Source organism: Muntiacus reevesi, chromosome 6, assembly GCF_963930625.1.
Source record: "Muntiacus reevesi chromosome 6, mMunRee1.1, whole genome shotgun sequence".
NCBI lineage: Eukaryota > Metazoa > Chordata > Mammalia > Artiodactyla > Cervidae > Muntiacus > Muntiacus reevesi.
This window is the reverse complement of record NC_089254.1, coordinates 36,598,206-36,614,987: the sequence shown is the minus strand read 5'-3', so window position 1 is coordinate 36,614,987 and position 16,782 is coordinate 36,598,206. Positions and strand designations below refer to the sequence as shown.

Here is a 16,782-nt window from a genome sequence, read left to right as displayed (position 1 = left end):
TGGTATTGATGAAAGAGTATGTGCTTCAGGATGTCATTTCTGACATTAACTGAAGAGCATATCAGCCCAAGTTCAATCAAAGGTAGTAGTGGGAAGAGATAATGAGGACCAAGGGGCAATTCATACACATCTTAACAAAACATGTTGTCTTCCCTTTTTTTGGGTCCTCTGCTCTAAACCCATAAATAAAGCTCTGAAATAGCCTAGAAGTACCTCTGAAACTTCACGCCTATGATAAGATTTCATTTTATTAATGTAAGGAATATATGGTCTTACTTAATATTGTATTACTACAAGAGCTGGGGAATGGATAGGCTAGAAAACATTTTAGTTCCTTTTAATTATTTTGACTCAATATACCTTACATTAAAGATTAAAGGATCAACTTAATGCACATGTTAGACTTCATTTCAATTCACTCTAGGAAGTTTTCTATTACATTATTTTAGAAATAATTACTAAAAAAAAGAAATAATTGCTATAAAAATAATCCATTTGGAAAGTGAATATTTTAATTCTCAAATTCTTTTAATTATTAAATACTTTTTGGTAAAACAAAGGAGTGTGTGTATGTATGTGTGTGTGTATATATATATATATATATATATATATATATATATAAATCAATGTTGCAAGTAATTTCATAATTTCTTTAATATTTTCATTATGTTCTAAGCCTAAAAATGGACCTTAAAATCTGTCTCCTGCAGCTGATTACACACAATAGAGATTAGTATTAAGTGTTACCATTTTATACATATACACTATCTTTCATTTTTAACTTAATCCAAAAATAAAGGAGAATATGAAAAAAACAACTGCTCTACACCATATACATTTAGGTAAGTTAGTGAATTAAAATTGAGAATTGTAATTTTACTAATGGATTAAGTGTGTCTTAAAGTAAAATTAAACATGACTGTACCCCCTTAAAAAAAAGTTTAGGTCAGTTACATTTCAATCACTAATACCTACTTTTAGAGACAGTTTAACAGATTATTGATAAATGAGGTAAAGTATAACTGAGAAAAACCTACAAAAATACTGTCAGAGGAAAATACAGATTGTTTCATTAGCTATTAGCTCTTTTTTATGATAAAAAAATCCAGTAAGTTCTCAATTCTTTACATTATTACATAATTATCTCAAACATTTTTCACAGAATTATAGGGGAGACAGGAAAAAGGAAGAGATTGAAAAACATAAATTGCTATTTTACTAAAAGGATTTTGTATAAACATTTATACTTCTCTGGGATGAGAGATACCCTATAAAGGGATTTCAACAATCTTATTATTTTAGTTCTCTCTTGGAAATGCCTATTAGTTCCGAATAGGAAATAAATAATAACATTGGAAAGGCTCAGCTTAGGGAGCTCACACTGAGCAGAAAGTATTGAAATCAGTTATGTTCAAGCATGATCAATGCAGACTTCATCCACCCATGATAGGTTTCCAGAGTGGCTCTTTAAGGCAACTGGCTAACTCATGTTACAGGTGCTCAGTAGTTACTTCTTCTTATGAGATAAAAGTAAGAAGTAATATTCCATACTTTGTTTAAACCTTCCTGATAGATGGAGAAATAATTTTAAAAAGAAAAAAGAGATGGAAGAAAGGGAGAGAAAGGAGAAAGAGGGGGAAAATGAAAGAAAAGGAGGGAATTTTTAGGAAAAAAAGACTAGTTAAGATTTTGAAATGTTTAAGGGTCAAGAATCCATAAATCTCTATGAGGTTTCATAGTAAAAGGATGGAAATTTGTCTAAAAGACAAAATGGTTAAAAACTAGTAAAATTTATCTATTCCAACTTGATTTACTTCATAAAATGGAGAATTACAGATCCATACTTTTTAAGTTACTGTGATAAAAATAGAATATCAGGAAGAGAGAAAATGATTAGGTGTTATATCTTTATTTAGTTTTGTGTTTATACTATCCATATTAAAACTCATTGTATGAATTGGAGGATATAAATCACTTGATAAAATTCTGTTGTGTTTCCCTCTACATACCAAGAACAATGCAATGAAAAAACCTTCAAAAGATCATTCCAAATTAAATTTCTCAAATTTGAGAGGAATAAAGGTAAGCCTATCTTATTTACAGCTAACCATTTGCAAGGATTTAATACCTGGCCTTGAAAATTAAAGTTTACTTAATAACAGAATGAAATTTCTTTAATATATGTAAAAAATTGAGTTAAATTATTTAATTTTACCATTAAAAATTCAAAAAGTAAATAAATAAACGAGCATAGCAACAAACTGAACTGAACCAAGATTTGACCACTTTGAATATAAACACAGTGAAACAATGATTGCATACTTACATGATGGGTTGTTTGGAGTTTTTCTATCAATAAACTCATTAAAATTTAAAAGAAATTCGGTGTTATTATCTGATATTTTAAGGTCATTGCAGTAATCTCTGAAAAACATATTTTAGGATATTATGTGTTAAAATCAAAACTTAAAAAAATGTTCATGGCAATCATAGGTAGTGGAAACAATTTATTTTTAATTTTATTTTTTAGTAGTGCATGATTTTGTAAGCTGAACTGTTATCTCCATCTCCTCATCTCTATAATAGAACAATATTTTTTCATTAAGTGCTAAAGATTATAGACAATATATATTAAGCTTTTGACCTCTGGACCAAAAGGTGCTCAATGAAAATTAGCTTCTAAAAAAAAAAGAAAAGAAAAGAAAATTAGCTTCTGTTATTCCTGTGGGTTTGGTGGTTAAGTCACTAAGCCAGTCTGACTCTTGCAACACCAGGGACTATAGCCCTCCAGGCTCCTCTGTCCATGGGATTCTCCAGTCAAGAGTAATGGAGTGGGTTGCCTCTTCCATCTCCAGGGGATCTTCCCGCCCCAAGAATTGAATCCAGGTTTCCTGTACTGCAGGCAGATTCTTTATGATTGAGCTATTATTGAACGTTATAGGTTAGTAATTTACATTTATAAATTAATATCAAGAAATTAAAAAATTAATATCAAGAAATTAAAAAGCATTTATCTATTAAATATTTCAATAAATCCATCAGATGATAGCACTTTTATGAGAAATTACTGAATTTTCAGAAAATAGTAAAAACAAGTGTCTTTGATGTGCTTATTTGCAAATTTCTGTAACTCCTGACTTAATAGAAGACAAACATGCCTTTGCATTCAATTGGCTGCAAGACTGTTTTGGCACATGAAAAACATCAGTCCTCATATAAATAATCAGTTGGAAGAGACAGAATTATTTTGTCTTCTCAGATAATGTCACTATGTCACTATGCTTTAAAATAACACTAAAACTTGATTATTTGTAATTTCTTGCTTTGTAATGTGTGATTCAGAATCTGAAACAATACCAATGAACTTCTCTACCTTGTTATATTAAAATTCAATGCACCATCTTACATTTTGAGTGCCTCTTTCACCCACCCATGATTTTCTCACATCATAAATTGGTTATTTGGAAAATGTGCATAATTTAGATCTTTCAAGTAATGACACATTTCATTAAACTATACTGAAAATTCACATTCATAAATTATATCACTGATCTCATTAGATAAGTCTATAATTACTACAAAGCAGTCCTGCTTATAGTAATAAATATATCTTTCCTAAAATTCTAGCTTCTGTTTTAAAGTTCAGATTTTGTCATTGGGAACAATTACTTTCAGTTGTATTCTTCAAAGTAAAAGGCTCACTTAATGGATTTTTGAGAAAATGCCTGCCATCCCAAGTCTGAATAACCATACTTCATCTGTCATTCCTTATTTCTAATAAAACATTTTATGAAAAAAAAAATCAAGATGTTCCTATTTTAGCTCTCAATTCAAACAATCACATAAGTGCTTTTCTTTCTTTCTTTCTTTTTTTGTTTGGAGACAGCCAAGTTACTCTAGTATATAGTAAATTTCCATTTTCTTTATTCAGAGTATTAAAAGATACATGCTCAAGGATATTTTAGAGTGACACTGGCTTTTTCCCCAGTGTGAGTGTCTTGCATTGAAGACTAAGTGACTACCAGTACGCTTTGGTCCAGCTGCCTTGACTCCCAATGTGGCAACAGCTCACCGTTGCTTTTGTACTGCCACAGCACTGCAGATATCAACATGATGAAAAAGACAAATGCCATTTAACACTGTTAGGAAAACAGCTTTGTCCTTGTGAATTCTTGGAGAGAGTACTTGGAAACCATAGGGCTTTTCATACCTTTCAAACTTTTCAAAGTTTTCATACTCTGAAAACTGTTGTCCCAAGAGCTTTGAAAATTCAGAATAAATGTAAGGTCCCATAAATATAAGAAGACTGCAATCATAATAACTAGGTTAATACAACTAACAGACCAAACAATCAAATATTCAAGACAAAAACGCAATTAAAAAGTAAAAATTTTCAGATGCAAGCCCATGATCTAAAACACAAAGCCTCAGGGAGCAGAGAGCAATAGAATGTCATAACTTCTTGGCTCAATGAAAATTTTAGTTTGGAGGCAAGGTTTAAAAAGTTTTCATAATTAATACTCAGTTTTTGACAGAGCTAAAATCGACTTCTTCCCACAATGCTATGCTTTTTGGAAAATAACACTAGCCTGCAAGTCAAAAGGCCAATATATTGAAGTAGCATCACAGAAATAGAAGCTGATGGCAAGATTGTAGAAGGATTAAGTAAAATACTGTAGAAATACTAAATAATTATCAATAAAATCATTTAAAGTTCCATATTATTTAAAAGGCATTTCTAACATTATCTTTGCTCATTTAATTCTAAAAATAACTTTACCAGGAGATTAGTACTTTAATGGTGACGAAACTGAGATTCAAAGATGTAAAGATTTATCCAAAGGCGCCTAACTGGCAAATGGTCAAGCCCAGAGTTGAAGCGTCTTCGGATCCCAAATTAGTGTTTTAACACAATATACAATGTGCTTTAAACTTTTACTTCATGAGCTTTTATACCCACAAAGTTTCAAACCAAAAGCAGGTTGGACCTCTATCAACAGAAGGCTGTTCTGAGCAATTAATTTAGACAATGTCATAATGTTTTGCTTTTGTTTTTATCCCCACTGGCTGGGTTATACCCAATTTTGAACTAGTCTCAAGATATTGACTTGTTGATGTATTCTAAAGGCAAAGCAGTGAAAGTGTTGGAGCTGTTATTAAGGAGAGATGCTGAATTAAGATAGGCGCAGAAGTAGGAAAAAAAACCAGAAATGTGAGAAAACAAAGTGTTGACTGGGTCAGAAGAATGAGTTGTCCAGTAAAAAGAATGATCCTGGACAATAGAAAGTCACCCACCATGCAGTAGGCAATAAGCAGCAATAGCCTGACTTAAATATCCGAGGTGTGAATGTGTGGCTAAGTAGACAGCAGCAACGTCAGTTGCCTGTTAGCCTAATGACTGTTTAGCACATGGCTGGGAGCTTGAAAATTGAAGACAATCACCACTTCTTGTTCTAGAGAAACCACCCCAGGCAAGTCTGTGACAGGAAACATACTGTGGTTACCACAATTGCTGACTTCCCCTTAGGATGCGCTGGAAAACTTGCTGGTAAACATTCTATGATGCTCTGTTTTTCTATAAGAGACCGCGTTTACTCGCTTTGGATCATTATTTTCCTGAGGATTTTTTTTTTTTTCCTTCTAAAAAAAGGTTAAGTAGCAAGATGGAGAAACCTCTGGATGGGTTTTGACCCATTTCCATTTCCTAAAAATACCTTCAGGATCTGAAAGCTATATAATCTCATTTGCTCACTTTGTGTTTCTGACCAAATGAAATTTGTAACTTAAATTACTTTGAAACTAAAAGATCTTTGGTATTAGAAGTTTGCCAAATTATTTCTAAAATACTGCTTGTTCTCATTCTATTTCACTTACATAGGTCACACATCACAAATTAGTCTTGAACTACTGGGGATCACATACTTTTCTTTCTTTCTCATTCCAACATATCTTTGAAGTGCTTTCTTATTTCTGATTATCCCAGAAAGATAGAAAAATTAATTCATGCTTTATCCCTCTGACGGTAATTCTCATAAAGGGAGGAATAATGCTACATGCATCTGTATTCTCAATGCTTTCCTTTCCAGTAGTCTTAAGATGGAAGGAAATGTTAAAACTGAGTACTAATCAGGATCAAATAGAATAATTATTTAGGAATTAACAGAAATGGTCTACCTCTAAAATTTGCAAGTTTTTGCCTTTATTTTAAAATATCTGCCTTTTAACATTCTTTGTTAAATAGCACTCCCTCCTCCTCCTACCTCTACTAGAAACATAAATAATAACTAATATTTATTTAGAGCTCATCTCTTACCAAGAACTATATTAAGTATATATTACTTAAGTAATATACTTACAAGTGTATATTACATGTGGTATTATCTCATTTAAAGCTTATAAAAACTATATATAGACAGGTATAATTGTTAGCACTATTTTGCTAGTAAAGAAACTAAGATGCAGGAAATCTGAGTAACAGCCATGACAATGAATATAACAGCCATGACAATGAATATCTGGGAAACAGACTCTGATAGTGTTGTTCTAATTTGCTTCACTGTTCCCCATTAATAACAGTGACAAAAACATATGCCTGATATCCTGGGTAACGTAAATGTCTGTCTTTCCTCACCATTTTTTTTCTTTTATTTTTATCAGTTTATTTTCCACAAATCTTTGAATATACATTCAATGCCCACTTTCCCAGGAAATGTTTCCTACAAAAATATTTGCTCAGCTGTACTGGATGTTCTTTTTGAAATTCCCTAAGTATTTACATATTCAGTGTATATATTTATACCTTAGAGTAGCAAGGAAATGAATTCAAATCCCATATTATTTACCACCTCTAAAACTGTTTCTTAATCTGTGAAATAGGATAATAGTACTAATTTATTATATTCTTCTGAGGGGTAAATGTAATCATAGCATGTAAAAGGCTTAATATGTTAACTGAGGGAGACACTCATTGATTTATCCTACAAGTTACAATGTGTCTTTCTTTTTCTGGTATTTACTCTTTCCCTAAATATACAGGCAAATTCTACTCTTCGAGCCATGATGCTGAACATACCTAAGGCTGAAGTAATGGTCCATATGCTAATCTTTGCTGAACTAAACAAAATCCATTGCCTACAAAGTGGGATTGGGAGGTATATTCATCCTCTCTGGGAGTACTTGGACATTTACCATGCTTCCTACCTTGTTTAAGGGTGAAGTTGAAAAAGTCAATTTGCATGGTCTGCTATTTAAAAATTAAGAGGAATGAGTCAAGAAGCTACCCAGAGAAAATCACAGATCTGAGATTGAGGGAGAGTCTCATCAACAGAGCACACTCGTATCTCACTGCCATTTCATCTCTGTGCTATATAGTAAGATTCTGCTTTCCATCTCCAACTAGTTTTAGCAGTTGTTCAAAGTTACTTGTAGCAAAAAATTGCTTATAAGATTGCATGTATTATTAACATGATTTTAAAAATACTTTTCATATATTTATAGATTCTCCAGTCACCAAATCTTTACGAAGCCACTACTGTGTGCCAGGCAGCAGATGTGATATTGAATATTGAATGGTAAGCCAAACAGATGCCATCATGTCTCGGTTGGGGAAACTAAGTAAAATGAAATGTGGCCAGTGCTCCAGTAGAGTAAATATAGGACTCTGTGAGGCAGTCAGCAAGGATGTCTAATCCAGAGAGGACAGGAAAGAAATTCCCAGGTGGAGGAGCTGTGAAGTTGGAGTCTGGAAAGGACTGGTGGTGGGTGTGTTCGATCCAGAATAGAAGATTAACGTAAGGAGGACAAAATGCATTTAGGAACTATGAAAAGTTTAGTGTGTCTGGACTTTAAAGCAGAGGTTGGTAGACTGCTTCTTAAAGGGTAGAAAAGTGAATGATTCACGTTCTGTGGGCTGAAAAGGTCCAGGTCACAACCAGAGGCAGTACCTCAACAAATGGCCATGGCTATGTTCCAGTAAAATTTCATGTGTCAAAACAGGCAGCCAGTCTGAAGGCCAGTTTGTCAGCCCGAGTGGGAGCATAGGGTACCATACCGGTAAACTGGTATCTGGGGACAGAACGTTTGAAAGCCATCCTGTGCGGAGCAGATCATCATGAGGACAGTGCTAAGCCACTGGCTAGTATTTAGCAGATGAGAACCAAAACTTTATTGAGAGTTTAGAAACTCCCTCTAGCCTCAAAAAGGAGACAGAAATGGGAAGTAAGGGAGACAGACTAGAGGCAGGGAGATTCAATTAGGAGGCAACCTTACTAGCTGAGGTGAGAGAAGACACTGGCCTGAACAAAAGCAGCAAAGTCTGACAGACATACTGGATACTCATAAGATAAATCCTGCTTGGCAAGACTTATTGATTGACCAGAAGTTAGACATCTGTGCTCCCTTTCTTTATATCGATCAGCTTTCAAGATTGGCATTTAGGGAGGACAGTATTTTTGTTACTGAGGCAACATGGAAAGAAGAGCTCCTCCAAAGAAGACAAATGTTCAGGAGATAATGAATTTGAAGCACCTTGAAGAGAGATTCCTATCAGGTTCCACAAACATGAATGTCTCATATTGAAATAGGTAGGGTATACATGAAGTCTAGAAATAGGTATACTGTTTGATCTTTAAAATAAGGTCAATAAACCACATATTATGTCTATTGTGTTTCTGGATGATATGACCATCCTGGAGACTTGGGAGCTGTCAGCTCAAACCAAAGCATAGAATACTTGAGAGCCTGTGGTGTATCTGTTGATGCACAATACGAAGATAAGAGGGACGAGGCCAGCAGCTCAAGTGAGTAAGGTGCACGAGAAGGACTGAGCATGCAGCTGGGGAGGGAGGGAGGAAATTGGAAAAGTGTGTCAACAAGCAAGAGGTGGCAAGTGTCACAAGAGATGGGATTAGCAGTGTTCACACTGAAGGAAATCCAAGCAAGAAAGCTGCTCCAGGGCAGTCAGTCACAAAGCAGGAATACGCTTTGTTAGCACAGATTTCTGAAAAAGATATACATGTGTGTGCATATATATATGTATATATTACTTATTTTCCAGAAGAGAAAATTCAGATATGCTTATGTAGAAATAAAATGAGAAAGAATTAACTGAGACCAATTTTTAGGAACCTTCTGAAAGGAATTTCTTTAAGAAGGGGAAAATGAGAGAAGTGAATACTACAAGCTTCTGAATGTATTTTATTCAATAATTTAGCCTAGGGTAATAGAAATTATGTTGATGTGTACTATTACATGTGTCTGCTAGACCCTGGGAATCGAAAACTAAGGAAGGAAAGAGAAATAAAGGATAATCTTGGATTCATGAATGTAGTCCCAAATAATTATATGAAAATAGAGGTAGAGATGAAGGTGTATAGAGACAGGGAAAGGGGGATTGTATGAAAAAGAAGTAAAATTGTGTAGGAGGAAAAAGAATGCTCATGTTAAAAATTATGTCAGAAAATCTCACTATATTCAAATATATTTTCCCAAAATTTGTGTTAAATCAATAATGAGGTTAGTCATGTTCTGAGATATACACATTCTTGTGTGTATACACACACATACATGTATATATCTGTACATATCTATCTGTATGTGTATATGTATGCAGAGCTGTATGTGTGTACACAGTCACAAATGCAAATACTCAACTCTTCATTTTTGTTGAATACACTGTTGGCTCCAACAAAAACAGAACCTCCATCTGTCCTAGTCACCACTGGATCCCCAAGTCGGCATACTGTTTAGCACAATGCAGCTGCTAGGTACCTGAATGGGTGAATGAATGAATGAACAGAATCCTCCTTCAGTTTAAACTTATTGTTTCCTTTGGTTCCATAATTTGACATGGCATAACCCAGAGCAGTCTTGATCCCCAACTCTGACCTATTCTTGAAGGTCTGTACATCCACAATGAGCCTTAAAAAAGAAAACAAAAGAAAACAAAACCTACCTTGGTGCTATGAACGTATAGCCAGATTCTTCAAAATTATCTGGTTTCAGAGTTTCTGAATCTGAAAACATAATATTATAGGGTTAGATAACAATCGGAATATGCATGATGAGATGTCATGTCAATAAGGCATTAGAAAGATAACCTAATAAGGAAAAACATAGACTTTCATCCTAAATTGAAACACACAAAAAGATTCCCCAATACTTGACAGTAATAAAATCAATTTTAATTTCATAACATGGTTTACAACGATTATATCAAAGACAATGCTAGGTCTATAATTTTCCCATTTACTAACTCACCCTACCGTAACCAAGATATCCTTTAAAAAATGACTTAGGTCAGTGTTACACCAGAGGTATTAATTTAAAATATCAACATAAATATTTTAACAATATTATAATAAAATGATTTCAATAAACCCATTAATGCCCTAGTGAATTAATGCCATTCTTCATATTAGTATGAATTAGTAAGTGGAAGGATAAACACACAAGTATCTAAGTTTAGGAAAAAACCAGAAAGTAAAACAGGTTATATATGAAAACACAAGCGTGTTCTTTCCCCCTTTTCTGCTAGTAAGGTCTGAGTGATCATGAAGGAAAATCTAGCAAATGAGAAGCACAGAGGATAATATCCAATAGGAATGGAAATATCAGTGGAAATGTCAAGTGTACTAAAGAAAAAGAAATTGAGCAACAAGAAAATACTTGCCCTTCATTCTGCCCTTTTTGGCTGTGAAAATCCATCAGAAAGAGAAAGCAGGGAAACAAAAAAAAAAAGAGGGTAAAGCAAAGGGGGTCACAAACAATATTTTATTCAATGACTTTCTTGAATAAAAATATTGTGCATAGATCAAAGGTTTATTTATGTACAGCTGTAGTTCTGGAAAAAAAAGACACTTATTTTTGAAGACCGGAAAGTATGTCCTGTCAATTATTACTAGAGCACCCCCTCTGTACTGTGGTTATTTCAAGGGTCTATTTTGCAAAGTGGCTAATTCAAGTGCAATCCCAATGATGCTAGCCTATACACAGAAGCATTTACCAATCATCAAAGACCCACTAGTCATCCCCTCATTTATCAAGTGAAGAACTAGCTCATGCAAAGGCAGTGGTTGTTAAAAGACCATCATATCTATCAAGTGAAAGTAGAAATATAAATGTCTAAATTACCACAATTTACAATGAGAACTAGGACTGCGGAGAGCAAAAAAAGAACTGATATAGAAACAAAAGAAATTGGTAGTTCATGTAAGGTCAGATATAAAAAGTATATACATATATATATATATACATATATATATTTTACTTTATATCATAGGAAAAAGTTTGGTGGTGAGGAATAATTGAGTGATATGTAAAGGATATGATGGTCATTTTACCTTGCTAAATCTAGTCACCCAAAACAAAGATTAATAATGACTTGAAATATGCACTGCTGTTAATAACTACTCCACATTCCAAATGATATTTAAAAAAAAGCTAATCCATTTAGGTTACTGAAGACATTAATTTGGATAATTAGAAGGGAGTTAATCGCTAAAGCAAAGCCAAAGACCAGTGCAATTTATTCAAACAATGTCGCAGATGTGGAGCTTATCATTTTTGCTGAATGCAAAAACAAGAAAAAAAAGAAAAAAAAAGAAGAAACTTTACTAGCAGAGTGCCATGAGTAGAGACTATGTGAAACAGTTTGCGCCAGTTAGCAGACCCTTAAAACAACAGCAACAGAGGACACAGCACTGCAATGATTCTGTGAGCACAAAGCGAGGCAGGGGGGAGTGGGGGGGACTGCCAGTGAGACTGGAGTACCTGCTCATATTCTATCCATGTAGAATATTTCTTGTTCCTTGCATGTTTGGAATGGGTTAGAATCATTGCTGTTGATTTGGTAATAACACCTACTAAAAGGTATAAGCCTTGGGTATTCAAAAGTCTAGACGTATTTAAACCTCTGGTACTAGGAGATAACAAATAGACCCTGAAGTCACTTTCACAGTACTTACATCTGGCCTGAGTTATTGTCTCTTCTATTTTGGCTTTTATATAGTAAAAACTGTAGGTTGGTAATACCAAGGCCAAACTGCAATAGAAACAAGAGAAGCATAAACACAAACAAACAAAAATGAAACATAACTTAAACAAAAAAAAAAAGACACATCAAGTTCATGGGAATTCCAAAGATCTTCCTCATGGGAAGGAAAAGACATTACTTTGACAGGAAAATGCTTTCAGCAAATAAAGTACTTAGTTTGTCTTGCCATCCAGAGTTATCCAGTACTCTACATTGTAGGGAATCAGAACAGACACAGGGAAAATTAGCTACTAAGGGTGCCCACAAATTAGCTGAAGAAAATGTCATGGGTATTATATTTCCATAAAAGTATATTAAAATACTTTGTGAAAAAAAATAGAATAGTAGGGATATGTTTAGGCAAAGTAATTGCATCATGCACATTGGTTATACCCTCCCTAATGAATTATACATAATGTAACAGTGCTTGCTAGCAAATGTACACTATTAACAATAACAAATGTAAGAAGTATTATTAGTATTATACAATGCATAAAGTCATTTGAAATATTTTCTTTTGAAGGGTTAAATACCTACTATTATAGAACTCATCTCTCTGCAATTTCCCCCGTGTCTTTTGAAGGGGAAATTCGGATTCCTCTGCTCATCCCTTTGGTTCTTACCCAACAGTGTAACTGTATTTATTTCAAGTTCATTAATTGTGGATATCCCATATCATTTGATAGATTGTTATTAGATACAATAGGAGAAACATCATGATTTTTATAATTTACAAGAGCCACGGGGGTACTCTAGTCTTATGGTAGATGTACACATTGAAGGAAATCTCCAGTGCAAATCTTTAGCAAGATTTAGAACATTTTAGACACAAAGACTGTCAAGCTTGTCATCCAACCTTGTCTTAATATGACTTTACAAATTAAAAAACAGACAGGCAGGTAACTACTAATTTTGAAGATGTCAATTAATGAACATACACACAAGAATTGTTAAAAGAAAAAAATCAGAATATTATGCAGTTTCCCGTAACAATTGCATACATGCAATTCTTCTACTCTCACAATGGCTGATACACATGTGCAGAACATAATTATTTCTTATCCATACTTACAGTTGCAAATGACCTTTGCTATCCTTTGAGTACAGAAGGAAACTAATGCCAAAAATAAGGTAATCTCTTAAGATTCCCAATTAAACTATACTTTTAAAAATTTTAAAAAAGTGATGCTTGATTAAAGTGACCAAATGAGTTGTTCAGATTCATTTTTACAATTGAACACCCAATTTAGCAATACGCAGAAAAATGTGTCCATTTCTAGGCTTCTGAGATTCCTAAGTATTTGTAGAAGATCATCTTTTACATCACTCAAGCCTCATGTTCCCCAGGTTCTGAATACAGATGCCCAAACTGTAATCCCATTATGTATTTCTAATGAACAATATTCAACAGGACAAAATATAAAATTCCAGGTTTTTCTTCTTATGAATATATGTTAAAAATTCATTCCATGAAGAGGAAAAAAGCAAGGGCTCATTTGCTACAACTTAATTATGCAGTCAAGATAGCAAAATAATTAGATGCTTGTTACCTCCAATTCCCAAATCTTTCTCCATCATTAAGTAATTCATAGACTTCCCTTATGGGTAAAGGTCAGAGAAACAAAATGTTATGTCAATCTAATGAAAATCTCTACATTCATTTTAAAGGTAACTTCCTTTAAAGTAGAAGAAGAGATTAAAATTAAAAAAAAAAAAAAAACCAATGCAATTAGTCTGAAAGTAAGATGACCTTTCATGATTCACTTGCCATTTATAAAATGTAGCACAGAATTAGCGAGCATTTGAAGACTGTCTCCCACAAATTCCTCTCAAGGGAAATAAGGACATTTTAATGCCCCATCAGCATTTATTACTAAGAGAAACTTCAAATTAAAACTGATAACAATATATCATGTGGCTGCTACAGTGTCACACTGCAAGCCCGGGTTACAGCTCATGTACCATAAAAATCAGTGTGGAAACCCATGAGGGACACAACAGAAATTTTAAAATTGACATATCAAATATACATTTTATTGGCCTGCAAATCTCAGGTTGCTATTATTAATAATATCTATAGTTTATTTTATAGAAACATATAGTTATACACAAGATATTTTGTCTTGAAGCAATAGTTATTTTTTCAACCTATAGCAGATAAGATCTTTAATCAACATTCCAAGTCAATGATGCTGCCATATGCCGTCTTTGTTGTCTTTCTCTATATAAAGCCAATAGACTGAGGCTGCTTTATTTTCTCCAAGGGATTAAAATCTAATAAAGGCAGTGGCCACCAGATGGATGGTACAGCCCAGGCAATATTTTTGCAACTCCCGTAAACATGGTTAACTTAGTTAAATGGAATATAACACACTTTTCTATTCCATCGTTTATATCACCATAAAATCACTCTTCATTAAAAAGAAAACATTCTATTGAAATAATTTCTATGCTTCAAAATATGTTATATCAAGTTATATCAAAGCTTAAGGAGACAGAAATTACTAAGTAAAATTTGATATCTCATACATTACATAAAAACACTTCCATTTTTTTCAACTCAGATGTAATGTTCTGTTCTGCTTTGTTATTTGTGAATTTCTTTGTACAGAGATTCAAGGGAGTACTTACAATGAAAATAAATTTAATCTATCCCAAAGTTATAGATTTGTGAAGGGAATGTGTGAAGAAAACATTCAAAGATGATGAAGTTGAAGTTTCTCAGAGAATAGTGGTTACTGTGGGGAGGATACTTGGGGAAATGACAGGGCAGAAAGGTTAGGCAAGAGGTGCATGATGTGAATTTCAAGCTTGTTAAGTCTGAACTCGAATGAAAATGGGAAGAGACTAAAGTTCTGTGAACAAGGAGAGAAATACTCAAAACTGAAGAAAAGAACATTAATCTGGTTACCTGAGTTACGACTGGGGGTAGGAGGGGAAGGGGAGGAATATCAGAGACATTTGTGAGATTATTAAAAACATTTAAGGATAATAATTTATAATTCCCCCAGAGTGTAATTATGACTGCAGTAGGACCAACCATCAGAATGACTCACTGTCAGGGTCAAAAAGAAACCATTTTTCTAACTTGGAATTTATTTGTCTAACCAAGAGAGGCAAAGAGCACATTCCTATCATGAAGTCATCTCTAAAGAGACAGGACTCCCAGATTTCCTCTTGGGTATCACACCCTTTGTCAAATTTATCCAAAAAATCAAGCTGGCAATAACCATGGAACAGAAAGGAAAAAAATGACCTATGTATATACTGATACATAAAGATGGTATATGTATAAAGAAATGCCTAATAGCAATGAGAGGAATCAAGAGATACATACAAGTAAAACAGTCATACTGGTATTTTTCAGTAGATTCAAAATTATGTGAAAAACTAAAACAATGGAGAAATAGTGGCATGTAGTGGTGTATCATGACATCACTATCCATGGGCTCCTCTTCTAGATTGAGTCTGCATGCCATCCTAGCAACACAAAAGGCAATGGTCTCCTGTGATAATGTTATAGCTTTAAGAGAATCCCAGTACTCTAGATTCTCCGGCAAAGTTAGGTGTATGCTCTGAGGCAGAGGCAGGAGGAATATAGTTTGGTTTTATTAAGAAATGAATGGTTGAGTCTACCACAGCCTATTAATTAGGCTACATAGTAATCATACATTAATATGTAATCAAAGAATCCTTCATATTTGAATATTTCAATGGAAGTTTGGACACTATTACTTGAATTTGACAGAAAGAAACAAGTTGAAATCTAATACTTAACTGTCTAAAGATATATAGAATGTCTACTGTGTTCCTCTGTCTTATAATCTGAGGATTCAAAAGTAAATGAAGCAGGCAACAATCTTAGAATCTCAGAATTTAACAGTCTTAGAATGTTGCTTTCTTAGAACTTAATAGTGAGGGGGAGACAAACAATAAACAGAAATAAATTTCTTTATATATGCTTCATATATATATGTGTGCAAGTATACATACACATACATAATGTGAAATGATGAGGCACTTTACATCCTAGAGGGAAATAAGTTCAGGTGCAAAGGTCCTGAGGCAGAGTGGTTCTAGATTTATGAGGAGGAGCAAAGAGGATGGAGATGAAGGTGGTTGAGGAAAGAATCTGAGACGACAACTTCAGAGAACTGATGGTAAATGAAGTCAGATGATGTAAGGCTTCTAATAGCTGTAGCAAACCTTAGATTTTATAGATATTAAGACAGCAAATTATTGGAGTATTGTGGGTAGAGAAATGAAACAATATAACTCAAGTATTAATACTATGACTCTTGTGAAATATGACCCTTGTGTTGTGAAAAGAAATAGAGATAGGAGATGGAGAAATAGATGCAAGTAGTTATGTTCTATGGTGGTAGAAAGTCTCTTTTGATTGCTTCCTATTTCACTGAGCAAAATAGAGTTTCAGATCAACAGAGAAAATGGATGGGAAAGAGATGGGTTTAAAGAGTGAAGCTATCAAAAGTCATCTAGAAGCCTCCTAAACTTATTGGACTATTGAGATCAGTAGGCACCCCTGAGTCTACTTGAGGTTTAGAGGTTTTAGACATGATCAGTCAAGGAAATTTTATTTTTCCCATCTGTAGCTGTGCAGATGCTGTGTGGTACTGGTTAGAAAAACAACTAATAATTTGACTAGGATTGAAATGGGTCAAACTACTCTTTGCCATACTTGAGTACGAGTTGACGGCATTAATATAAGAGAGTGAACGTAATAGGATCCA

At 33.8% G+C, this 16,782-nt stretch overlaps 1 protein-coding gene across 6 annotated transcripts in view; it reads right to left on the bottom strand.

Moving 5' to 3' along the window:
- Positions 1–16,782, bottom strand: part of CACNA2D1 (calcium voltage-gated channel auxiliary subunit alpha2delta 1) — a 494,429-nt gene that overhangs the window by 34,219 nt on the left and 443,428 nt on the right. For 3 of the 6 annotated variants that reach the window (XM_065939979.1, XM_065939982.1, XM_065939983.1), the window contains 4 exons: positions 11,964–12,040; positions 10,670–10,690; positions 9,953–10,013; positions 2,327–2,424 (listed from right to left, as the gene is read on the bottom strand). In XM_065939979.1, coding sequence (XP_065796051.1) covers positions 2,327–2,424; positions 9,953–10,013; positions 10,670–10,690; positions 11,964–12,040 — 257 coding nt within the window. The remainder of the gene's footprint in view (positions 1–2,326; positions 2,425–9,952; positions 10,014–10,669; positions 10,691–11,963; positions 12,041–16,782) is intronic. The other 3 variants (XM_065939980.1, XM_065939984.1, XM_065939985.1) reach the window with 1 other exon arrangement.